Source organism: Megascapheus bottae, chromosome 20, assembly GCF_031878675.1.
Source record: "Megascapheus bottae isolate mThoBot1 chromosome 20, mThoBot2.hap1, whole genome shotgun sequence".
Lineage (NCBI taxonomy): Eukaryota > Metazoa > Chordata > Mammalia > Rodentia > Geomyidae > Megascapheus > Megascapheus bottae.
In genome coordinates, this window is record NC_143528.1 from 36,154,198 (window position 1) to 36,180,910 (window position 26,713).

At 45.6% G+C, this 26,713-nt stretch overlaps 1 protein-coding gene across 2 annotated transcripts in view; it reads right to left on the bottom strand.

Annotated features, from left to right (window-relative positions):
• Pebp4 (phosphatidylethanolamine binding protein 4) overlaps window positions 1-26,713 on the bottom strand; it is a 167,585-nt gene that overhangs the window by 80,114 nt on the left and 60,758 nt on the right. Inside the window, exon 4 of one of the 2 annotated variants that reach the window (XM_090354319.1) lies at window positions 10,762-10,860. The exons of the other annotated variant lie outside the window; for it this stretch is intronic. Within the exon in view, the coding sequence (XP_090210445.1) occupies window positions 10,762-10,860 (99 nt within the window). The remainder of the gene's footprint in view (window positions 1-10,761; window positions 10,861-26,713) is intronic. 2 annotated transcript variants of the gene reach the window in all.

Genomic DNA, 26,713 nt, shown 5'->3' on the forward strand with positions numbered 1-26,713 from the left:
TCATAGCTACTCAGGAGGCTGAGATCTGAGGATCAAGGTTCAAAGCCAAAAGGACCTGAAACGCTTGTCTCCAATTAACCTCTAGAAAACAGGAAGTGGGGCTTGGCTCAAGGGTAGGATGGTAGCCTTGAGCTGAAGAGCCCAGGCCAGTTCAAGCCCCATGACCCACAATAAATAAATAAGTAAATAATAAATAACTAAAAGATCCTGAGCCATTTAAGTAACTGGTATTTTTGCAGGTTGCAGGAGGGCTTTCAGGAAGAGGGACATAGCAAGTGGCGGTGCAGAGAGGCTTCCATAGCATAGTGGGTTTGGGGAGACCACAAGTTAAGTCAAAGGAAGCTGGGGGCTGGGAGTTACTGCAGGGTTTTTTTTCAGTCCTGGGGCTTGAACTTCCCTGTCAAACATGGAGTTTTTTTGTTTTTATTGCTCATAGGTATTGCACAGAGGGCCTGGGTGTTGTCTCTGAGCTCTTTTGCTCAAGGCTAGAGCTCTACCATTCTGAGTCACAGTGCCACTTCCAAACATGGAGATTTCATTATGCTATCATTTTCCTGAGATGTACTCTTGTATCCTGTGATCTTTGCAGGCTTACTAATAACTGAAGGTCAGCTCAATTCCTATCTCCCTCAAAAATGCATCACAATGATGTTCCCTCTGTCCATCTATACACCTACCCAATTTTTTATGGATTGATCAGTCCATTGACCCATCCATCCATCACCCACCTATTTAGCATCCATCCATCTACCTACTCAAGATCCACTGATATATCCATTCATCCATTTACCCACTTACTCAGCATCCATCCATCCATTCGTCCATCCATCCATTAATCTATCCATTTACCTATTCAACATCCATAGATCCATCTATTGATTTATCAACTCATACATCTACCCACCCATCCATCCATCTATCCATCCGCCCATCTGTCCACTCATCTATCCATCTCCCTGTTCATCCATTCATCATCTATTTAACAACCATCCACCTTTTCAACATCCTTCTGTCCATTCAGCTATGAATATATCCATCTACTTATCCATCTGTCCATCCCTTCCTTCATGCTTTCTCTCATTCAATATTTATGAAGGAGTGTTTATATTCTGAGCACCATTATAAGCGTTGAGGATATGAGTAGAAGATATAGTTTCTGCTCTCTAGGAACTCATGGTCTAAGAGGAAAAAGAGATTCAAATAATTAAAAAAAAACTTGGTGGTGAGGAGTGGGGTAGAGCCTGGGAAGAACTGGCTTAGGCTGGGAGCATCAATCATGCCCCCATTCAATGGGGGCAACTTCTGAGCTGAGCCTTGAGGGAAGCTGGCTGGTGGCCTCGTTTTTCTGCTGGAGCCTCAGAAACATCATGCTTTAAATCGCTAACCTGGATTGATCAGATACTTAACTTTGCTTTAATTTTCATTTTTAAAATAGCCCCAGTGCTGAGCACAGTTCAGGTTGAATAGCTGGTCGTAACCTCTCCCTATTAAAGCCTGACTCTTGTGGGTCTTTTGCTCTCAAGGTCTTTCAAGCTATAACCACGTGAACATCTCACTCTCCTGGTTAGGCCCTGTCCTGTCTCTTAGAAGGAAAACAGGCTCCTTACCACCAAAGGCTTCCTGTGGAGAATTCCAAATGATTGAGTGCCCTGGTGGGCAGAGACACTACTAAGTGTCAGGTGCCATGTGCTGGGCAAGTTACAAGTTCCACCCCCTGACTTCCTGCATGAAGATGCTGTTCTTCTCCTACACAGAGGAGGAAACAGACTCATGGAGCTCGGACGCTGCTGTCAGAGCACTATTAGGGAATCCATCTCTTGGGTCCACGCTGCACTAGAAGGTGCAGCTATGGTGTTGTGCTATAGCTGAGGTGGGTAGAGCCAAGGGGAGAAGGAAGACCAGTGCCAAACCATTCACTCACACCAGCATCCCACCCACGCTGGCCCTGGTAGTGGGCATGGAACCTACCTAAATTCTGGAATGGTAATGCCAAGTCTGGATGTGGCGTGTCCCCGTGTGGTGGGAGGAGGGGGCAGCGGGAAGCTCCTTAAAGGGTCTCATGTAATTTACTCAAGAACTGAGTTAGTTCCTTCCAGAGAGAGCTGATCCAAAATAAATAAATAAATAAATAAATAAGAGCAAGTTTCCCCTGAATTTGGCTTCCAGTCTTGCCCTGTGATCCCTTTGGCACAAATTCCTGCCAGTGTGATGCTGTATACCTTGACGCCCTCACGAGATGGCTGCCTGATCTTGGGCTTTTTGTCTCTAAAAATGTGTGCTAAAGAAACCTCTTTTCTGTATAAAGTATCTAGCCTCAGCTATTTTGTCATATCAGCATAAAGTGAGCTAAATACAGACAGTACCACCTTGTCACTGGACATAGGCTTTGGACTCAAAACCCAGCCTCTTGCTGGCTGTGACACCTTGAACAAGTTGCTTACCTTCTCTAGGCTTTGATTTTCTTATCTCTATTACCTGCCTCTCAGGTCTTTTGTGAGGGTTAAATGAGATGCTCGTGTATAGCGCAGTACAAGTGTATGAACAGTTTCTCCTGTTTTCTTCCTTCCTCTTCCCTCTCCATTTACTTCTCTTCTCTTTTTTAATTTAATTTTTAATTGTTTGTATATAGGTGATGTACAAAAGTCAGGTAAAGAGTATATCTCTTTTTGGACAGTGTCACCCCTTCTTCTTTTCTTCTCAATTGCTCTTGTGGTTCGTTTATATGGAAAGAGGCTCTAAAAAGAACATGTCTACCTGGAGGGGAAATATGGTGATGTCAGCATGGTTTGGAGGTGCCATGAAAACATGGAGACCAGCCTCCATTTATTACCTGCCTCCCACTTTCCCGGGTCGCCCACCAGGATCTCTGTCCTTCAAGGGCCAGATGCAGTTCAAATTCTTAGGAGGTTTGCTCTCGACTCTGCTTCTTGTCCACTTCACCCGCAGAGGGGGGTCTTCCCGGGCCCTAGTGCACCCTCCTTCTGCCGCAGCTGACCGCTTCCGGTCCTCCATGGCCCTGCTGGTCCAGCTGCTCTCAGCACGGTCACCTAGCCTCTTCAAGCAGTGTGGCCAAGACAGTTTGTTGTGCAGCTTCCACAGTGACAATGGACAGAACTTTCCAGAAATCAAGAGTGGCTCACTGTGCTCCAAGGAGTCTGCCACACGGCCTCTCCCACCCACCCAGTCTCTCCCGAAGACCATCTGCAGAGGGCTGGGTGGCAGCAACAAACCCAGGCTCCTCAGGTTAGGACAAAAGTAGATGGGGATTTGGGGAACAGGTGCATCCATGTCCCAGCCCTGCGAGGGAGGGGAACCAGGGCGTCTTGCCTGCCACAACCAAGTTCAGAGCTGGGACAGCAAGACTGTGTGTGTGAGTGAGTGTGTGTGTGTGTGTGTGTGTGTGTGTGTGTGTGTGTGAGAGAGAGAGAGAGAGAGAGAGAGAGAGAGAGAGAGAGAGAGAGAGAGAGAGAGAGAGAGAGAGAGAGAGGGATTTTTTTTTGCCTGATCCAGGAATTCTCCTGGATGGCAGAACTGGTTTCCATAACGACTTTCTGATATAAACATATTTGATAAAAATAAGTTAACAGCAGAGCTGTGGTGGAGCAGATTCTCTGAGTGCAGAGACATAGAGAGGGGGAGAAGAGAGAGAGAGAGAGAGAGAGAGAGAGAGAGAGAGAGAGAGAGAGGAGAGACCACCTCGAAGAACAGCATTTTATTTTCTTCCCTCCCAGCCTCTTGCCGTAAACCCAGAAAAAGCTTTGTTTATCACATTCGTATATACATAGGCTTGCTTTCTCCCTGTGAGCCTTATTCTTATTCTGTATTCTCTCCCCTCTCTCTCTCCCCACCCCTTAGATACCTGAAGCAATACAGTATGTATGGGATAATATGATAAATTCATTTTCAATTCACTGCATTATCCCTTGAATATTTTAATGACTCATTGAATGGAGTAAAAAAAAAAGCTATTTCAAATGAACAATTATGCCGCATTAGTCTAAGGGCTGATTATATTTAAACACCGCTCACATGGATTACAGGACACAGCGACCTCAGCATAGGAGAGCTAATTTGGCTCTTATCTCCAAATAATTTTACACCACAAATTACCATGAAAACCTAAAAGGCTTGAAAAACATTCATCAAAAGATAATATTCCACTTTGTAGTAACATTTTATTTAAATTCTTTTGAATGGAGGCGAAGGCATCTGTAGGCTGGGGCTGTAGTGCTAAAGGAGCATGGAGAAAAAGACAAAGGAGAAACAGGTTGAGAAGGGAGGCTCTACAGCCTGGCTGAGCCCGAAAAGGTACCTCCTCTACTCTGCCAGGTCTGTGATATGAGGGCCCGAGGCAAGGGTGGGGGATGGGAGAGTCTGATCCAGTCCTGGAGGTCACAGGACAATCCCTGGAGCCTGAATGACCTCCAGGAATGACCTCCACTTCTGACCAAAGCCAGCCTGGATCCTGACAGGTCCTCCAGCCTGGACCCTGACCCATCTACACTTGACAGGTACAGGTGTGAGTTTTGTGGACATTATGCAGAACTTGAACTTTGCAGAACTTGAGTCTATTGGAAGGGCATTCACTACGTCCTTGTTGAGGGCCTGATACTCTGCAAGTCAAACTCGAATCCTTTTCATTTTAGCTGATTTTCAGATAGAGGCTCCCTCTCCCTCTCTCTCTCCCCACCCCCCTCGCTGTCTCATCTTAAATGGTTATGCACAAAGGATTTTCAACTTAACATGTCAGTATGTAAGTCCAATGCAGCTTGACCAATGCCACCCTTTTTGTCATTTTCTCTACCATCTCTCCCAACCCCACCCATCCTTTCATTGATCTGGTTCTATTTTCACATATGTGCATCAAATCAAATATTAGGACTGCATTTGTCCACCCTTTCTGGGAGTTTCTTGCCTCAGCTGATGTGTCTCGGATTCTTCTGCCTCCACTGCCAGTACAGCTTGGACTAAAGGTATACTTATTTTGTTCTTTGAACTAGGATCTTGATAACCTCTTTCCTGGGCTGGCCTTGAACGGAGACACCCCTTCCTATCTCTGCCTCCCAAGTAGCTGGGATTACAAGCGTGAACAGGTATGCCTAGCGTTGTAGCGGGGGTCATAATCTCACTAATAAGTGTTATTGTAGCCATTTTAATGCTGAGGAAGCCAAGACTCAGAGATTCCTATCTGGAGAAAGCGGCAGCTAGACCCTTCACTGCTACGCCTCACCCCAAACTCCCAGCCTTGTCTCTCTGAGATGGACACAAGCAAGTCTGGTTTCTAACCAAGGTCACCTCTACACTGTCCCTGCCAGTCAATGCTTTTTTATGGCCTATGGATTGAACTACATGCTCTTAGGGAGTGTGAGTCATGCTTTCTAGATGTCCATTATTAAAACAGACCTTCACTACATGCAAACATAGAGCACATGGAAAACAAAGGTTTCCATAAAGAAGCTATTATCAGGCCAGGAGTTTGGCCTAGTGGTAGAGTGCTTGCCTAGCATGCACAAAGACCCCGGGTTAAATTCCTCGGTATCACATATGCATAGAAAAAGCCAGAAATGGTGCTGTGACTCAAGTGGTAGAGCTCTAGCCTTGAGAAAGCCGAAGGACAGTGCTCAGGCCCTGAGTTCAAGCCCCAGGACTGGCAAAAAAAAAAAAAAAGCCATTATGAACCCCATTTCATGATCTTGTGCTCTTTATTTCAACTGGTAGTACTGTTAGCAATTGTTTATTCTGTTTCTTGTCATTAGCTGGGTTCTGGGGTATATTAAAAAACAACAACAACAGCAAAAAACAAAACAAAACAAAACAAAAAAACCCAACCCTTGAATGACGCAATGACACAGACTGTGAATATCTACAGAACCTGCTTCCTTGATGAGGAACAAGGACAAAACACTGCTTTCTGCTGAACCTTTCTCCAGGAAGCCCTTTCCCTGTTGCCTGTGTAATTTCCTTTGTCCTTGCCCCAGAGGGGTCAAGGAACTTGCCTCAGGTCACCCAGGAAAAGGACCAATCACCCCCAAACATGCTGATCATAGAATTAGAAAGCAGGAATCTCTATGCTTTGCTCATTGGATTTCGCATTTAGCTTATTCACCTAGCACACTTAGAAGTCCTTAAAATAATATAAAAAGTCTAATTATAGAAAAAATCCAACCTTATAGAAAAGTAGACAGAATAATGACCCCTTAGAGGCCCTTTTAATTCAACCCAGAATTGGTTGCATTTACAGCTGCCAGGGGTGGGGGGCACTGGCTGAGAGAGAGAGGGGTGAGCTTGCCAGTTCCTTTTCTTCTTTAAAACAAAAAAAGATCCTTAGGACAAATGTTTAGAATCATTGATGGTTTCTAGGAAGCTTTTCTCTTTTGGAAAATAAAAAAAGAAAAAGGTACTCTTGTCTCCTTCATTGTTCTTCGCGTTCTCTGTCACCAATCACGATAGTCCATGTCGAAGGCATTCTCACGCCAGCTTCCTGCGCTCAGTATTCCATTAACAATAATAAAAAAAAAAGTCTAATGAAAATGTCTACATGAAAAGCCCTGAGCACTCATTCCAGAGACAAATAGAAGAGGAACCAATAAGTGTTTCTTTGGAACTGAAAGCTGCATATTAATTGATATCTTAATTAGGCTTCACCATGAAGATTATTAGCTAGATTGAATCAGAACTGAAAAGTAGCTGGAAGGAAAACAGAGGATGCACACAGGGCAGAAAGATGGTATCTGTCCACGCGCTGCAGAGATCTCTGCTGCTCAGGCACTGAGTGCCAGAGAGGTGGCTGACATGTACGCTCCGTCAGCCCTGTAGCTCAGCCACTGGGAACCCCCAGGTCTAGAATATTCCATGCAAGCCTGCTCCTGGACCCACATCACCCCACCCCTGAGTGGGACAGTGTGCCTTTCTCTGTTTTGTTTGTTTGTAACTCCAGAGCTAGAGAGGTACTTACATAAGGTACTTACATAACATAGCAGCCAGCAACGGTATAGAGCTGATGATGTGTGCTAAGACTTAGAATCGAAGTACTTTACCCAAAATAACTCAGTTAAGCTGCAGACCAACAGTGGGAGGTGGAGAGTACCTTTTACAATGAGTGCACTGAGACTCAGAGAAGTTGAACAACTAGCCCAAGATCACACAGAGAGAGTCACAGCGGGCCTGAGATCCAAAGCACAGAAGCCTGGCTCCAGAGGCATGGTTCTTAACTACCGTGCAACAGTGGTAAATGTGAAATATGACTTGCTGAATGGAATGAATGAAAGAGTACCACAAGTACCTCGTCCCTACTGTCAGGTGTTCCTCAACTCCTAGCCTTAAAGTTATTCACAGGTCTACAGCCTTATCCAACACTACTTGGAATATCTCTATGGGAAGGAGTGGGGGCTTCGAGATGTGCCCTACATTTCTAAGTATCGCTGTCCATTCTGGTTTGGTCTAGATAGACCCACCCCTCTCCCCCTCCCACACACACACACAAAATAGCCACATGCCCATGGCTCACTCCTGTAATCCTAGCTACTCAGGGAGACTGAGATCTGAACATCACAGCTCAAGCCATGCTGGGAAGGAAAGTCTGTGAGACTCTTATCTTCAATTAACCATCAAAAAGTCAGAAGTGAGACTGTGGCTCAAGTGGTAGAGTGCCAGCCTTGAGTGAATAAGCTGAGTTCAAGTCCTTAGTATGGATGGACAAGTGTGTGCGTGCACACACACACACACACACACACACACACACACACCTGAACACACACACACAATTGTCCCAACTGAGCAGCTCTGCTAACCATGGTCTGGTCCACCACCCAATTAGACCTGGGTCTCTTACATCCAGGCCTGCCTAGGCGCCACCCCGTTAGTCTTGGTGGCTATTGGGAGTTGCAGGGCCACCCTAACGATATGCAGGGACTTTACAGCATGCTTTGCTGCGTGGGCTACGTGTCTCATGAGGTTATGGGGGCGTGGTTTCATGGAGTTCAAAGTGCATAGCAGTTATGCTTCATTTACCAAGCCTGCATTTCCTGGAAGTTGGGGATCTGGGGAGAACACAGAGGACACACTGCCATGTGTCCAAGACACAGTGCTGCCACCCATGAGCTAAGAGACGTGCAACTCCCCCGGCCTCTGTGAAATGGCTGCATGCTAGTTCACAAAGCTGTTGTGAGCCTCTTCACCTGGAAACCACCCAAGAACCCACCCCTCCCCTGAGCTGCTAGCTCTTCCCACTGCTGGTCCAATACTGGGGCCAAATGGAGTAGAAGCTCTGGGTGGGTCTTGGGCCCAGGAACCTGCATTTTCCCAAGCTGCCAGCCTGGGTGAGTGGGCCGTGCGGCATGAGACCCCCAGGGTCGACCAGAGCCCTTGCTTCCCTTTGGCCGAGGTCAGGCCCTGAGACCTGAACCCCTTTGGCTGACCCTCTTTGTGGCTGGTGGAATGCGGGCAGGTGGCAGGCTCAGGGGACATACCCAGGAGGGCTGTTCCTTCCTGCTGGGCTCCCAGACCAGGGAAAGTGGGTGGAAACGCGACTGAAACCAGAGCTTCTCCTGCCCAAGCGGGAAGTGAGGGCCACACCACCACCCGGGCAGGTGGCCTGGTTATAAGCTCTGTGGCTTAGCATCCTGGCCCAACAGCTGCCACCTGTCACCTGCCACCTGCTGTGACTCTAAGCAGAGCAGCTGGGGCTCAGCCCTTGTTTGCAGCTCAGAGCCAGAGTGAGCATTGTGTCTTGAGTGGGTACAGGGGCGAAGGGACTAGACAGGCTGGGCTGGGGGCTTCAGGCTTCAAAAGCCTCTGGACTAAAACACCATTCTGTTCATAGCTGCTCAGTGGCTCTGGTCTCAGAATCCTCCTCGGATGGGAAATCCTTCCTACCAACTCTTTTCTGCTCTGGTCCAGAAAGCAACAATTTTCTGCCCTAGGGGAGAACCCCATCTTTCCCTTTTGTGCCCTCTGCTGGCCCTGGCATGAACCTATCCCAGTGCTGCCCATTTGCGAGTTTGTCGAACTTTCCTCAACCTCACTAGGAAACATGGTTCCTGCCACCAAGGCAAATTTGGGCACAGCCCAAGCAACTGCCTTGGCAAGACTGATGCTGTACTCCCAGCCCTGAGTTTGCTCAGGGTCCATAGCTAGCTGGCTGTCCTTCCTCTGCCCTTAGACCAGCAGGAAAGACACGCGCCCTTGCTGATGGCTCTCTGGTTGCCCAGAGCTCTCTCATGGGCTAGCAGACCATGAGAATGACCTCACCAAGTTGGAAGTGTGACTCACAATCAACAGCGAAAGAACTTGAGGATTCAAGAGGTTATTGCGCAGGTAACCAGCCAAGATCCTGACCATATCCAGACTTAGCTTTCCTGCTTCTGGGTTCCTGCTATGTCCTGCCTTCACATTGCAAAAACCATCAGCTGATTTTCTAGGTGCAGATTTGTGAATGCTACAGGCTGGTGTGGGTTTCCTCAAAGCGCCCTGCCAGGTGTTTGTGAATGAGAGTTCATGATCACTTCAGGTTGGGAAACAAATGCACGGTCTATACAGCTAGCTCTGTGTGCCTATCTAGACTCTGTACCCTATGTATTCATAGCAGTAATCATTTGTGTGACATTTATATTGCATTAGGAATTATAATTGAGATATGATTTAAAATACATAGCAGGATGCACATAGCTTTTGCTTTTTTTTTTTCTGCCAGTCCTGGGGCTTGAACTCAGGGTCTAGGCACTGTCCTTGGGCTTTCTCAAGGCTAGCACTCTACCATTTGAACCATAGCACCACTTCCTGCTTTTTCTGTGTATGTGGTACTGAGGAATTGAGCCCAGGGCTTCCTGCACACTAGGTAAGCGCTCTACCACTAGGCCATGCTCTGGGCCCAGCTTTTGCTTTCTTTGGGGGGTGGGGGTGGGGTGGGTGGGGCAGGAACTGTCTGTCCCTTGGCTTTTTTGCTCAAGGCTAGTGTTCTGTCATTTGAACCATACCTCCACTTCTGGCTTTTTGGTGAATAATTAGAGATAAATTTCACAGACTTACCAGTCTGGAATGGCTTTGAACTTTAATCGTTAGATCTCAGCCTTCTGACTAGCCAGGATTATGGGTGTGAGCCACCAGCATATAACTATACAAGGCTTCTATGCAAATATGACATGACTCTCTATAAGATGGGGTTTGGGTATGCAGGGAAGAGTGGGGCCAGAGGGTCCTGAAACCTGCATTCTCCTGAGGACGTTGAGGGATGTCTATGGTACCTGACAGGATGATACATCTCTAAAAGGTGAGGAACGAGAGACAATCCATTTGACCTAGACTAGCAAAAATTTGTTTGGAAATAGAGCCTTTTATTCTCTGTGCCCTCCAGTAACTCCTCACATTCACGCAGGAGAGGGCGAGCCAGGCTCCTACCCCAATGTGAGGCCATCATGAGAGCAAATCACGTGGCTTCCTCTACACCTCTCCCTCAGTGGGAGGGGTGACAGGACACCCCTGACCCAACCACACGGCAGAACCCAGTCCATGTGCACTGGAACTGACTTAAATCAGCACCTTGAAATCAGTCATGGCAGGAGTTATTCCACATAAATCAGGCAATGCTACAAAGTAGGGCTTTCGTGTACTCATCCTGACAGCTGGTTTACCACCAAATCTGCTGCCTCCAGCAGGGGGCCTGTGGGCACAGACATCCTGCTTACCCCACAGGACTCAACACCAAATGATGATCTTCCAGCTGCACGTGCAAATAAGTCTGAAGGTGACTTGTGGCCTTCTTACCTTGATGTTTGTCACCAGCCAGTGTCTCCACCACCTCATTCTGGGATTGAGCCTGCTGGGGGCGTCTGGATCCACCATCACCAGCATGTAGGTCGAACCCTGCAATACAATGCACCATATCGCCTAAAGCTACATTGCATCACGACTGGAATTGGATAGAATCCCAGACAAGGGCGGAGACTCTACCTGTATTCCAGCTGCTACTGCAGGCAGTCCCTATAACTTCCTACCTGGTTTATGCTAGCTCTCCTGATACTTTTCTCATATCACAGAGAAATAAAGTCTGTGGAGTAGATGGCAGATCTCTAGACCTTGATGAGGCGTATTTACTGAGCACCCCAGACCCCAGCACTAGGCTTGCTTTCTGTCAGCACCACCAGGATTAAAGCATCTATCACCAAGCATCAACTGAACGCCTATTATGTATAGGAGACTACGTGCCAGAACAATAAGAGCCATGCTTGGAGGAAGTTTTATTTTAATGATAAAATAAGTAGGTAGGTAGATAGATAGACAGACAGACAGACAGACAGACATTTTTAGTTGTGGTCAGGGCTCTTATGAAAGTGACAGAGGGTAGCCAAAAGGGAGTAAGCAATCTGGGAAAAGAAACAATGACAAGTCCTTCAACTGGACCAGAGACAGAAGACCCATGTGTCCATTTGCGTGAGAGGTGCCTGATCCCAGGCACAGGAGATTTTCTCAGCCTGAGTAAAGAGTGAGCTATGATACCATGAGCAACTGAACCATTCGTTGGTATCCAGCTTGAACTGGAGCCCCTGTGCTTGCTAGACAGATACTCTGAACACAGAATCCACGGTCCCTGCCCCCTTGTTTTTAGTTGGGGTTATTCAGATAGTATCTCAAGACATTTGCCTGGGCTGGCCTTGAACGGTGATTCTCCAATCTCTATCTCTGGGACTTACAGGAGTGTGGTGGCACACACATTTTGAGAAGATTGTTTGGGTTGCTGGGTGGAAAATGGAAGAGGGGCAGGAGGCACTAGAGGAAGCGCAAGGCTAGGAGAGGGACTGAGCGGTAGAAGAGCGAAGGATGATGGTGTCTTCGGATAGAAGAGTGGCAATGGAGGGAGCGTTTGCAGAGGTAGTTGGGTTTCTCTTGGGCAGGTGGGGGCCTCTGCCAGGAAGGAAGGAAGGGCGGGGAGCAACAGAGTAAGGAGTGAAAAGTCTTTGACCTGGACACATGCATACGTAGAAGAGAACTTAGCGAGTATGGAGGGAACAGGTTCAGAGGAAGCCTAAATCCCTCCACCTTAAGAATCTAGGAAAGCTTCATGGAATTGTCTTTTGAACTTGACCTTGAAGGGATAGGAAAACTCTCTATAGGCAAAGGGGATGGTGAGGTGTTTGGTGAGTGAGAAGCCCAGGTGACTCTGAGCTTCTTTCTTCTATCCTGGGTGATGGTTTCCTGGAAGACAGAGCGTCTATGGGTTTGGCATTGACACATTCAAGCAGAGGCGTCTGTTCAATGAGCTCCGAGGTTGTGGCTCTCCCAAGACTTGGCACATGGGCGATGGGTCTGTGAGTGGATGAGGTTGTCCTGGGAGAAGCTGCAGAAGGAGACCGAACGAAGACTATGGTGGAACTCGGAACCCAAGGGGGTGGAAGAGGGAGAGACAGGAGAGAAGAGCTAGGAGAGTCAGGGTGGTGAGAGAGACGAGTTCAAGGTGAGGGGGCAGCAACTGTGGACAGAGATCCAAAGGGACCTCTGGCTGTGACTGGAAGCTTTACAAAGGCAGGAAGTCAAAGGATGAAAGCACTGATGGTTGAATGCTAAAATCCCAAGGCAGCAAAGACCACATATTTGATGTTAGCAGGAAATGAAATAGAAAACGTGAAACTAGCACCCCCAAAGAGAGGAAAATATGTGTATGATACAAGAAGGGGAAACTGGTTGTAGCTAAAGCAACAAGAAAGTATATATATAGGAAAAAGATAAAACGATCCTTCCTCTCTTCTTTCTTTCTTTTATTATTTTTTAAACAAATGACACAATTTTCTATATGGGAAAACCATAAAAACTAAAAACAACAACACTAATATTCCATAAAGTAAGCTGTCATCAAATGTACACCACACCTATAGCTTGTTATATACTAATAATAGTCATAAAATGTACTTTTAAAATTCCATTTACAGTGGCAACAAAAATATCTGAGAACAAAATGTAAGACTTATACAGACTAAACAAACATTACTGATGTTCATAAGAAAAATTGAATAGATGCAGAGACAACGATTTGCTTTTAAGTTAAAATAATTATGTTGCAAAAATGTCAATAAAGTTTTAGTTTATTAATGTAACAATTTTGATGAAAAATAAACATCATTAGTGATTGTTACGGGAACTTCACAAATGATTCTAAAGATCACAATTAAATGCAAAAAAATAAGTAAATATAGGAAGAAGAATTAGCCAAGACACAATTTAAAAAGAAAAAATAGGAGTTGGTGCTGATTTTATAGATATTAAAATATGCTATAAAGCTACAGTAATTAGACCAATGTGACATTAAAGAGTAAGTAAGGGCCAGGAGTTTGGTATAACACCATACCAAACTCCCGTGCCTACCACGCATGAAGACCCAGGTTCGATTCCTTAGTACCACATACATAGAAAAAGCCAGAAGTGGTGCTGCCGTGACTCAAGTGGTAGAGCTCAAGCCTTGAAAAAGCCCATCGATAGTGCTCAGACCCTGAGTTCAAGCTCCAGGACTGGCAAAAAAAAAAAAAATTAAAAAAGTAAGTAAACACAACAAAATAGAAGATCTATAGAGAAATTTAAGCTTTTTCTCAACAATTAATATGATATTAATCATTTAACATGATAATCAATATGTGACAGTCATTTCAAATCAGAGAAAATGCACACTCTCCTATAAATGCAACGGAATAATTGGCTCATTGTATATAATAATAAGCAGGTCTTGGGCTCAAGGTGCCAAGTTCAAATCCCAGCATAGGAGACAAGTAAAGAATAAACTTAGGTCTCTTTCTCGTTCTGTGGTGCTGAAGACTAAGGTAAAGGTCTTGCACTTGCTAAGCAAGTTAAATCCCAACCCTAAACTTAGTTCTCTCTTTTTTTTTCTTTTATCTTTTTTTTTTTTTTTTTGCCAATCCTGGGCCTTGAACTCAGGGCCTGAGCACTGTCCTTGGACTTTTCTCAAGGCTAGAGCTTTACCACTTGAACCACAGCACCACTTCCGTTTTTTTCTGTGTAATGGTACCAAGGAATCAAGATCAGGGCTTTGTGTATGCTAGGCAAGCACTCAAGCACTCTACTACTCCTGGCCCCTTCCATATTTAAATATGAAAATAAAAAATTAAATTTAAAAACTGGTTTAGAATCACAATGCTGAATTCATACAATGGAACACTGTTGAAGTTTGATCTTTATATGATTAATAAAGGAACTATCTACAATATTCTCATGTGTAAAAGAAGCAAAAAAGTATAGGTAACAGTAAAAGAAGAAATAAAACTATTTTTCCTCTTTACATACACAGAAGAGTATGTATGATATTTCAAATGTGCAGGAAAACTATATCACTTACTATATATATTTATAGATAGATACACATATGCATGGAAAATGTCTGGGAAAATATATATACCAAACTGTTAGCAGTAAATGGCATGAAGGAAAAGATTGATATTATCCAACTAGATATAATTTTAAATCTTTTATATGGCAAGAAAGATTAAAATAAAATCCAAAGGCAATAAACTGAGGATACATATATTCAAGATCTATGAGAAAAGAGTTAACATATGAAGCACTGTTTAAATCAACAAAAGGCTCGTAACTCGTTGGAAGATTAGACTAAAATGTTAAAAGGCCATTCATAAAATAAGAAATACAAATTATCAATAGACGTGAAAGATGTGCAAAAACTAAAATCAAATCCCATCTTTGATGCATTTTTATGATCCTCTTAAGTATGCAGAACAAAAGGGTAGGTTACAAGCACCTATGTGCCCTTAACCTCTTATTCATGTCTTTTAAAAAATTCTTTAATTAAAAAAAAAAGCATTCATCAAGGGAAAGAAGAAATTAAACTATCCCTATTCGCAGATGACATGATCCTCTACTTGAGGGACCCGATAAGCTCCACTCCCAAACTCCTAGAATTAATAAACCACTTTAGCAAAGTGGCAGGATACAATATTAACCTTCAGAAGTCAGTAGCCTTCTTGTACACCAACAATACACAAACAGAAGGACAAATCAAGAAAATGATCCCATTCACAATAGCCCCCCAAGGAATAAAATACTTAGGAATTAACCAAAGATGTAGAGGAATTATTTAATGAAAACTATAAAAGCCTAACAAAATTAAAGTGGATACTAGGAAATGGAAAGACATCCCATGCTCATAGATAAGGAGAACCAATATAGTGAAAATGGCTATACTGCCAAAATTGATGTACAAATTCAATGCAATCCCCATCAAAATCCCAAAGACATTCTTTACTGAAATAGAAGACACAATCCAAAGGTTCATATAGAACAAGAAAAGACCTAGAAGAGCCAAAACAATTCTAGACTTCAAACTGTACTATAGAGCCATAATAACAAAAGCAGCAAGGTATTAGCACAAAAATAGACCAGAAGATCAATGGAACAGAATAGGAGATCCAGAAATAGAACCCACATACCTATAGTCAACTTGTATTTGACAAAGGAGCCAAAGATATACAGTGGAACAAACACAGCCCATTCAATTATTGGTGCTGAGAAAACTGGACAGCCACATGCAGAAAACTAAAAATTGACTGTAGCCTTTCACCCTGCACAAGCAATAACTCAAAGTGGATCAAAGACCTCAATGTCAGACTGGAAACTGTGAAACTGCTATATGATAGAGTAGGAGAGACACTGGAACTCATAGGCACAGGCAAAAGATTCCTGAACAGAATCCCAGGGTCACAACAGATTGGAGAGAGACTCAATAAGTAGGACTACCTAAAAATAAAAAAAGTTTCTGTTACAGATAAAAGCATAGCCACAAAAGTAGAGACAGCCAACCAACTGGGAAAAGATATTTACCAATAATGCATGTGACAAATGCTTAATATCCAGTGTCTACAGGGAACTCAAAAAACTAATCCCCCCTCAAACCCAACAAACCATTCACTAAATGGGCAAGGGAACTAAAGAGAGACTTGTCAAAAGAAGAGATTAAAATGGCAGAAAAGCATATGAGAAAATGTTCATTGTCTATGGTCCTAAAGGAAATGCAAATAAAAACAACCCTAAGATACCACCTTACCCCAACTAGAATGGCCAAAATTTTGAACTCAGACTATGACAGATGCTGGTGGGGTTGTGGAGAAAAAGGAACCCTACTGCATTGCTAGTGGGATTGTAAACTAGTTCAGCCACTCTGGAAAGCAGTGTGGAGGTTTCTTAAGGAACTGAAAATTGACCTTCCCTACGATCCCACCATACCACTTCTGGGCATCTACCCTGAACATCATAACCCAGGATATGATAAGGACACCTGCTCAGCTATGTTCATCTCTACACTATTCACAATAGCCAGGCGATGGAAAATCCAGATGCCCTACTGCAGATGAATGGATACAGAAAATGTGGTATATATACACAATGGAATTCTACATAGCCAACAGACAAGATAAAATAATGGCATTTGCAGGGAGGTGGATGAATCTAGAGCGAATCATGTTGAGTGAGACAAGTCAAGACCAAAGGAAAAAAATGCGCATGGTATCCTTAATATGTGGCTATTAGATCCAAACAGTACAAGAGTGGGGACTCAAAAGTTGCATACCCAATGTTATGGACATGGTACTGGAAATATAAACACAACTACATAGACATAAAAACTTATGACTATAGGCATGTTTTATTACATAGATTAATATGTATCTATGACATATAAACCCTCAGCCTAATTTTGATTATGTTCTAAAATCTAAGTGCCAGTGATTGTATATAGATTCCCTTCTTGAATACTTGTTTGTTAAACACATCATTTGAAATGTGATATAAAAATCGTTAATAAATTCTTTAATAAAAAACATTCATCACACACTAAATATTCATGATGGGGACACTGGTGTCTTATACTTGTAATTCTGGCTACGTAGAAGGTAGATCTGAAGATCAAGGTTTGAAGCCAGCATGAACAGACAAATCAGACTCTTTTTCTCCAGTTAAGCAGCAAAAAGCCAGAAGCGGAGCTGTAGCTTAAGTGGTAGAGCAGCAGCCTTGAGCAAAATAGCTAAGCAAGGGCTCAAGCTCTATTCTGGCACAAGGAGAAGAGGAAGAATGGGAAGAAGAGGAAGAGGAAGAAGACGAGGAGGAGCAGGAGGAGGAGGAGGAGGAAGAGAGGGAGGAGGAGGAGGAGGAAGAGAAATGACTAGTACTCTGATTGACAGGATAATTGTGACAGGGTGGAGTTTCACAGTCTTCCAGAATCGGAACGTTTTTTTGTGGCCATGAGGGCCCATCCTCTAAGCCCGGCCAACAGAGAGGAAAAAGCAGTCCATGCTTTCAACAACAGAATCAGGATGGAGATGTAGCAGTGGTACGCTGTTTACCTAGCATGCTTGAGATGCTGAGTTTGAACCCCAGCATGACAAAACAGCATCCTCACCACCACCACCACCACCATCATCATCATCAACAGCAGGAAGAATGACAATTAACGGAATTTTGCTTCTTGCTACATGCTTCTTGCCTGGATCAGAGAGTGCTGTACCTTCTCTTACTTGTCATGCGGATTAGAATGCCAGGCCTGGAATAGGTACCGTGAGTGCTTCATGAGCTATAGCCTGGGGATATTGTCTAAGTTGTCTCCCTAAGTCCTTTCTCCCTTCCAGCTTGTTCCTGAAGAGGCTGAGCCAGGTGATCAACTTTCCTTGGGGTTCTCACACCGAGCTGGGGGATTCTGAGATCTAGACATAATATAAAGGTTGGCCAGCTCAGATAAGTCCCTGCTTCTGAAATTTGCTTGAAAATATTGAAATGGGGGTCTCGTGCTATGGCAGCACTCGTCATAATAACCAAGTTATGGAGTCTACCCAAATGTCTATCAAACAACAAATGAATGTTTTTTAAAAAATGGCCTATACCAATATACCATTACAAAATGGTATATACAATGTCTCTTGACTTACGGTGGGGTTACCCAGTGATAAACCCACAGTAAGTTGAACCTGCTGTAAACTGACAATGCACTTACTGTAAGCAATTGACCAAATATCATGGTTTATTCTGACCTATCTGAAATATATCCAGAGTATATACATTCATCTATAGTTAAGTATCATCAGAGAGAAGTGTATTGCATATCACTGGGGGAAAGAGCCAAACTGTGAAGTTGAAAATTTGTGAGACAATCCTTTGTAAACCAGGTACCTGACCAGCTGTAATACAGCTGTACCTAAAATGGAATAGTATCAGCCTGTAAAAAATGGGGGGGGGGGGTAGGAGTTTGGCCTAGTGGTAGAGTGCTTGCCTAGCATGCACGAAGAGCCAGGTTCGATTCCTCAGTACCACGTATGTAGAAAAAAGCTGGAAGTGGTGCTGAGGCTCAAGTGGCAGAGTGCTAGCCTTTAGAAAAGCCCAAGGACAGTGTTCAGCCTTGAGCTCAAGCTCCAGGACTGGCAAAATAAAAAGGGGTGGAGGAAATACTGTGATATGTGACAAGGATATTATTATCAGTCACATGAAGACAAATACTGTGTGATTCCACCTAGATGTGGAATATGGCAGGTGAACCCACAGAAGCCTCAGTAGGGCAGGGCAGGGAGCTATGATCAGGGCTTAGGTAGAATCTTCCGGTAGTAAGTTCTAGACATCTGGGTGCAGCATCCTCTTCACACTGTATTGTGAGTTAAAAGTCTCTCAAGAGTGTATCTCATTGTTAAGTGGTTGAGTGTTCTTAGCACAGAAAAAAAAAAAATCAAGGTAAACAGGAAGTCATTCTGCCTGAAGCAGTGGCAAGTCCTGAAGCTCGGTGGCTTGCCTTGCCGGTGAGCTCTGGGGATACCCAGTGGGGGAGGGCAACCCCACTTCTGTGACTTTTCTTTCCTGAAGTTAGGAGGGAAGGCTGAGTACCGGTAGCTTAGGCCTGTAACCCTAGCTGCTCAGGAGACTGAGATCTGAGGATCATGATTTGAAATCAGCTGGAGCAGGCAAGTCTAGGAGATTTTTTACCTCCAATCAACCACTGAAAAGCCTGTAGTGGAGCTGTGGTTCAAGTAGTAGAGTACAAGCCTTGAGCAGAAAAGGCTCAGGGACAGTGCCCAGGGGCTGAAGTCAAGCTCTGGGATCAGCGCAAACACACACACAAAGAAGTGTACACACACACACACACACACACACACACACACACACACACACACACAGTATCTGCAAAACATAGAAATAACTCATGTCCCTCAGCTAGAAATTGGTTAGTAAACAATGATGCATGCTTACAATATAAAGTATTAGAGCTGTTCAGAAAAAAAATAAATGAAGACAAAGGACAAAGGATGAACAGCGATATTCACAGGACAATCTGTTGGAAATGAACTGTTCAACTTGGAGAGGGTGGAGGGAGGGAAAGTGGGAGAAAAACACAGGAAGGGGTGACAATGTTCAAGAAGTAATGTTCTCACTACCTTACAAATGTAAATGTAACCCCTCCATACATCACCCTGACAATAAAATAAAATTAAAAAAAGAATTCTCAGATTGATTTTTAAAAAGAAAAAGAAAAAAAAGCTTTCCAGGATAAATTAAGTGGAAAAAAAAATAAACCCTAAATTGTAAAACACTGTGACTGGCCCCTTGCTTTCATTCAAGAATGAGAAAATAAGGTATTCCTTCACATGTATTCCTTTATGCTTGTATTTGCATAAACAAACCATAGAGATATATCTACATATATATGTATATATATGTATGTATATATATATATATATATATATATGGAGAGAGAGAGACTTTTTTTAAATCACAGGAGTTGTGGGTGGTGGCAGTGCTTGGGCCGTTGGGATACAGGTGGAAAGAAGCTTCTAAGCTGGTTCTGTCACTTTGATCTTTGAATCACATGAGCATATTACTTGCTAAAAATAAACTGAAATTACGACACAAAGTGGATAGTAATCGCGTAGCATTATCTTAGCGATAATGCTGATATCTCTTCCTCACCAAGGCTTACAGGGTGATGAGAGATGCCCCATGATAGACAGCTCAGGGAATTCTCCCACCCTTTTGAAGGGCTTCTGTGGGGAAGGGAAAGTGCCACATTCGAACCCAGATCACCACAGAACAGGCCCCAGCAAAGCCCTCCAGGTGCCCTTGAAAGGCAAGTGGCCCCTTCATTAGCAAAAGGCCTCCTGCCCTTGACTTTTGTGATTTGTGCTATTTTTCTTCCCCAAAGCTGCTTTCTCAGAACTGGGGTCCTGGGCATTCTTTCTTTGTCTAATGTGTTCGTGCATGTGCATATGTGTGTGTGCATGTGTACTGGGGCTTAAACTCAGGGCATCATGTTCTCCCTTGCCTTTTCCATTCAAGGTCGACAACCCTATTCTAGCTCATAATGCGATGCCCTCCACCAGGCTCCCACGTAGCGCAAGGCCCTGGCCAGAGGCCAGCACGGGCTCTGGCCTCCCCTGGCCTCCCTATTCATGAGCTCAAGAAACCTTTGCTTCTTTATCAGTTATTTAGCCTGTGACAATATAGTTATGGCAACAGAAAGTGGCCTAGGATACCACCCACGCTTTCTCCTCACTCCACTTGCCAGGCCAGGCCTGCTGCCTCTTGTGTGGCCCTTCAGGCCTGGGAGTACAAACCTCTTCCGACAGCACTGCCATTGCCTTCTGTGTGGTCACCATTCCCAGCTAAAACCAGCCCAGAATGCAGTTGAGAGCAGGTCCTGACTCTGTCACGTCCAGACATCCATCAAGGCCATCAGGAGGCCTGCAGGAGCCTGGGAAGTGTCTAGCAATGCCCCGTCATTCTCCGCTAGGATCGTGTATGTAGCTTATTATTTACAGTGCTCACTTGTCTCCCTGGAGACTGAGCTGCCCTGGCTGAGGCAGGATCATGATCACGTTGAGTGTGTTCTCCAACACCGTGGTGCTTACCCCCTGCCTGCAGTTGAGAATGGCTAAGGTGACATTTCAGAGTCCCCAAGGCCGAACCCTCACACCCCAGCCAGAAGTCTGGACTCTTCCTGAGTGTGGATCAAGAACCACCAGCCTAAAGTCTCGCTCCTCATAAGTCCTGGCCAAATCCACCGTGGCCAGCAACACGGGATTCTTTCCTCATGCTCCACCCACCTGGCCCAGAAGAGATCGTGTGTCCTCTATGAAAGGCCTCATCCGGGGCCTTTGTGCCTTGGCCCCAGCATCCATGGAGAAGCTGAAGGCACAAACACTGTCGCCCCAGGCTCCCCCTCTTTGTGAGGATGTTGGTTGAAGTACAAATTTAGCCTGTGGTGGGTGGAGGTTTGAGCCTCCCCCACAAAGTTGTGCATGGGAAATCTAGTTAAGAGCCTTCTTCCTGCGAGGCTGTGGGGAACAGCTGCTCCTTACCAGGGCTGACAGCCCCCCAGGAAGCCATCTGGGTGCTGCCCCTTGAGCCCAAAGCCTTTCATCCCTGTGGACTGGCCCTTGGCTCAGGCTGGCGTCCATCCAGCAGACCAGTCTCTCTCCGCCTACTGCCCCCAAAGGTGCATCCAGCACCTTGTGGCAGATGTGGCTGTACCAGGAGCAGGGGCTCTTGGAACATTTTGATGTGTTTTCGAAAGAGGTGTTGTGTAGCCATAGTGGACTGGCTCTCCTTTCTCCTCTCTTCTTCGACTAGAAGCTGGAGGCTAAGGGAACAGGATTTCCCAGCCTCTACCGTGCAAGGCCTCCTTCTGACCAAGATGTAGGGGAAAGTCTCTGGGAGAAGAGATCTCTTCCTGAAAAGTCACTAGGAGAAAATCCAAGATAGCTCTTTTTTTCCTTCTGCTTCATTTTTCCCCCATCAGTCCTGTAGCTTGAACTCTGGGCCTGGACACTAGCCCTTAACTCTTTAGCTCAAGGCTAGCGCTCTACCACTTTGAGCCACAATGTCACTTCCAGTTTTCTAGTGGTTAACTGGAAATAAGAGTCTCACAGATTGCTTTCCCTGGTTGGCTTTTAACTGTAATCCTCAGATCTCGGCTTCCTGAGTAGCTAGGCCTGGCCATTGTCGTCCTGTTCCTCCTTCTAGTCCCTATCTTCCTACATGGAATGTTGGGTGGGATGATGGCTGTTTAGCAAGCCATCCTGTGTCCAAGAAGGAAGAAGGGTCAAGTTAAAGGCCTGTGTGAAAAGGCTTGAGTTTGACTTGGGTCAAGATTGTTTCATGAAGCAAGCCCCTCAAGCTCCGGAGGTAAGCCTCTTTTCCCTCTTGTGTCTAAGCACATTCCTAAGGACTCATGTCATTTTTCCATGCTGGTGCCAGAGCAGCTCTTTGGAAAGTCTCCCGATATTGTGAAGAAGTGGCTTGAATAAATGATAGAAGGCCTGACCTCTGGTCCCCAGTTCTTTATGGCTAAGCTATGAGTTTAAGGAGTTATTTACTTATCTGTAAGATGGCAATGAGACATGTCTCTCACAAGAATCAGCTGAGGGTGTGAGCGTGTTGTTGAGACTGGAGCCAGGTCTTGGAGTCTGGTGGCTTTATCACCGACAAGGGGATCTGTGTCCACAGAGATGGCTGGCATAGCTGTTGCCTTGATAGCAAGAGGACTTGCTCCAAATGGCATTCTCCAAATGCCTGAGGCTATGCAGTGTCCCTCCCGAGTCTGGACAGAGGTGGCTTGAGGACACTGGTTTCCCCAGAAGGGACTAAGCTCCCCTCGGGGAGGGGGCAGAGTAAGGATAAGGATGCTGCATGCAACTGGTGGGGTGAGGGGAGTTTCCTTCATGGGAAACCTAGCAAGAATGAACTGGAATCTCCTATGGCCTCCTGAGAATGTCATAGATTTAGATTCAGCCCAGATCCTTAGAAAAGACCACAGCTCACCAAGTTTTTTTTAAAAAAAAAAGCCAGGCATGATGGCTGGCTCACTCCTGCTACTCAGGAGGCTGAGATCTGAGGATCAAGGGTGAAAAGCCAGCCCAAGACACTAAAAAGTCTGAGACGCTTATTTCCAATTAACCACCAGAAACCCCAAGTGGCAGTGCTGTGGCCCAAGGGGTAGGGCAGTAGCCTTGAGCTGAAGAGCTGGGGCGGTGGGGGGTGGGGGGAGAGACAGCACCCAGGCCCAGAGTTCAAGTCCCATGACCGACAAAGAAAAAAAAAAGCCTCCATTAAAGGCATATTCTTCAAGAATGATATTAAAACTAGTTCTGAACTTCCTGAACCCCGGGTATTCTAACACAGTGACCACATCCTCAAATTACCTTCCCTGAGGCTTCAAGACCCCCCCCCCAGGCCTCCCACTCCCTCAGCTTCTTGAGGCCCAGTGGCCCTTCATAAGCTAGGCAAGAAGACGATGTGAAAACAACTGCAGGGCCCCATTATACAGCCAAGCCCAGAATCCAAGCCCGGTCAGAGATCTGTAGGAGGGTTTGGGTGCGGTCTTCAAATACAAAATGATGTCTGATGTTTTGTCTGTGGTGCTTCTAGCTAGACACATGTATGCCAAGCGCACACCGATCCCCACCCCAGCCGGTGGGGCTGCATACCCAGGCGTCCGGACACGTGGGTCGTTTAAGAGACACACTGTGCTCAGAGTCCCTGCACTGAGTGCCTTCTGCCACCATGCTACAGGTTCTTGGGGATGATGGTCCTCTGGCATCTGCCCACTCAAGATGTCCAGGGGCACAGCTCACCGACAACTTGAACCTCACGGCCTGGCGCAGACGTGAGGAGGTGCATGGCTGGCCCTGATCCATCCAGATGCCCAGGACTGGGGACACTGTTGCCCCCATCTCTGGCCTCTGTCCTCATGCCCAGGTCCTTCCTCATTCCCCATGTTCGAATGAAGATCTCCTCTGAGCCCCAGGAGCTGGAGGTGTCTTTGAATCTTAATCATCTTTTGTTGGTACCTTTGCTGCAGAGCTTCTATATGTCCTAATCGTGTGGTCCTTCTTATTCGATGGTGAGATTTTCATAGCCCGAGAGAGAAAGATAAAGAAAGAGAGAGAGAGAGCACCATCCTGGGGCTTGAACTAGTGACCTAGGCGCTATCATTTAGCTTTTCTGCTCTACTACGAAAGCCATGGATCCACTTTGGGCTTTTCAGTGGTTTCTTGGAGATGAGAGCCTCATGGACTTCCTGCCTAGGCTAGCTTTCAGCCCTCAGATCTTAGTGTCCGAGTAGCTGAGATTACAGTTGTGACCTACGAGAGGCCCAGCAAGGCATTGCCTTTTCACATTCTGGTCTCAGAGCTTGACAAGTCCATTGCATTTCCGGCCTTGACTCTGGGCTGCTTACAACCCACCCTTCTCCCCAGGCTGGGTGAGCCAAAGCTTCTTTCTTCTCACCCTCCCTGACTCCTGGAAAGGAAAAAAAAACACAAAAAAACAAAAAACAAACAAAAAAAAACCAGCTGCATCCTTCCCCAAAGCACATCGGAAGCGATGGTTGGGTGCGGTGGACAAGTTTAGCATTGGCCTAAAAGCCAGCCCTGGGCTTCCAGGACACCTTGCTGTCACCCTGAGAAGGCCATGGTGTGGCCTCCTGCGGGCCTCAGCTTCTGCAATGGCCAGGGCCCCTCGTGTGAAGGAATTTGAGTTCTAACTTTAGGTGGCTACGTGGCTGCTGGCTGTGTGTTGTGAATCTCATTCCTACTTTGGTTGCCCAGCTGGTGGGAACAGAATGGGTAGTCATGGGACTGTCATCATGTGCTGTCCAGGTTAACATGTAGCATTTCTATTACTATTAACAGACTTTCTGCTCCTCACTCCATCTGTTCTCTGAAATCACTGCAGTTGTACAGACCATGCCTTCGCTACAGGCAAGCTCTGGGGAAGGGATAGTGCTTTTATGAGAGGGAAAAAAAAAAGTGTTAAAAAATAACAGCAAACACGAGAGGAGAGTGGGAATGAAGCTTGCAGCAGGTTTCTAATTTCTTTCAGATTCCGGCCTGTAAAGGAGACGTTTGCCATACTTGTTCCGGGTGAAAAAGCCCAGCTTGGTTGTGGTGAATGGCTGGGCCGGAGCGGGTGGGAAATTCAGCCTTTTGGAGGTGTTTGTGTGTGTTGGCAGGTCAGGCCCACTGAGGCAGGTGGACCTTGGTCAGACTGTCCAACAGGAGGTGCTAGGGAAGGGCGGGGCTTTGGGTGTGCTTGCTCAGGGAGCTGGAAGGTGCCATGGTACAAGAAAGGGGTGGGACTGGCAGAGGTCATTAGCAAAATGGGTGGTTCCATCTGGGCTTCTGTTTTTCCCCATACAAAATGGGCAAATGAGTCTTAACAAGGCCCATTCTTGAAGAGGTATTAGGAGACCAGAGGGTTACTAGAAAATATTCCTGATGCTCCCACAGAGAAACTAGGGCGGCGTCTCTACAGGCCCAGGAAGACTTGGTGTGTAAAATGCACTTAACACTGAAAGACACAGTGCATCCAGGCTCTGGTTTGGGAACATGGTGTGAGGTTTTCCAGTCTTCCTGTCGGGGTGTGAAGCCACTGTGGTCGGTTCCGGCCCCCAGCCCCAATTGGGATGAGTAGGGAGCCGCTGTGAGGCTTTTCAGGGCATTTCATGGAGCCCAGCCTTGCGTTGTCTGTCTTCTTTGAAATTCAAAGGAGTCCATGGGGTTCTGACTAGGTAGTTTGAGATCTTCCTTTTAGAATAGGCTTCAGCAAACCTCAGGGTCTGGCAGGCCTTCATTAGAAGGATGGACAAAGATGTGGCCCCGCTGGCTGGTAGTTTCCCCTCCCCTGTCCAAATCCTGGTGCTTTTATTAAGGAATTTGAGAGGAAGAGGATTTTGAGTAATTCTTGCCTGCTGACCAATTTTTAAGAGTTATGATGCCTCCAGAAATCGCCTGTTTTCCTTTAGCCAAAGACTTGATTGTACAGAATCTGGGCCCCTGGAGACCATATCTAGGTTGTAGTAGGCTTTTGGTGGGCTTGCTTCCACCTGAACTTTGTGAGGCCTCTCCCCCCTGCACACACACATACCAAGCTGGCTCTCAGTGGACTGCACTGAATCATGCCATGCCCTGAATAATGATGTTTCTGTCAGTGATGGGTTAAATATCTGACAGTGGTTCCCCAGAGATTATAATGGGCTAAAAAGTAACATGACTGCAACTTTTCTCAGTGAGATCCCTGGCCCTGTGTACTGTACAGAATCTCACCAATGGTAATAACTGACTGTACTGCAGCTTTGTGAATGTTCTTTTTCTTGTTATTTTAGGGTGGATGCTTACTTACAAAAATATTGTATACAACATGCTGTGTTATGCCGGCAGTGGCCCCGCCTAGCTCCCGTTTACTATCATTGCATGCCGAGGCCACGTGGGGTGTCTGGCCTGCGTCATCTAGGTGTACTCAGACAACCATGAACTCACTCAACCCAGCAATGCACTTCTCTGAATATGGTCCCATCGTCAAGTGACACAACTACTTCCACACAAAACCTGACACACACACAGGCTGCGCAATGAGTGTGCAAGTGTTATGCACCTATGAAGCATGTGAACTATACAATCAATGATACCGATTTCCTTTACCATGAGTGTGTGGTGATTTTTGTTTGGGTTTTTGGTTATTTAGTGGGTCGTGGAGCTTGAAACTCTGGGCCTGGGTGGTGCCGTTCCTGAGTGCTTCAGGCTAGCGTTCTACCACTTGAGCCATAGCACTACTTCTGGTTCTCTGGCAGGTTAATGAGTCTCAACAGACTTTCATGCCAGGGGTTGCCTTTGAACCATGATCCTCAGATCTCAGCCTCCTGAGTAGCTAGGACTAAAGGCATGAGCTACCTGCG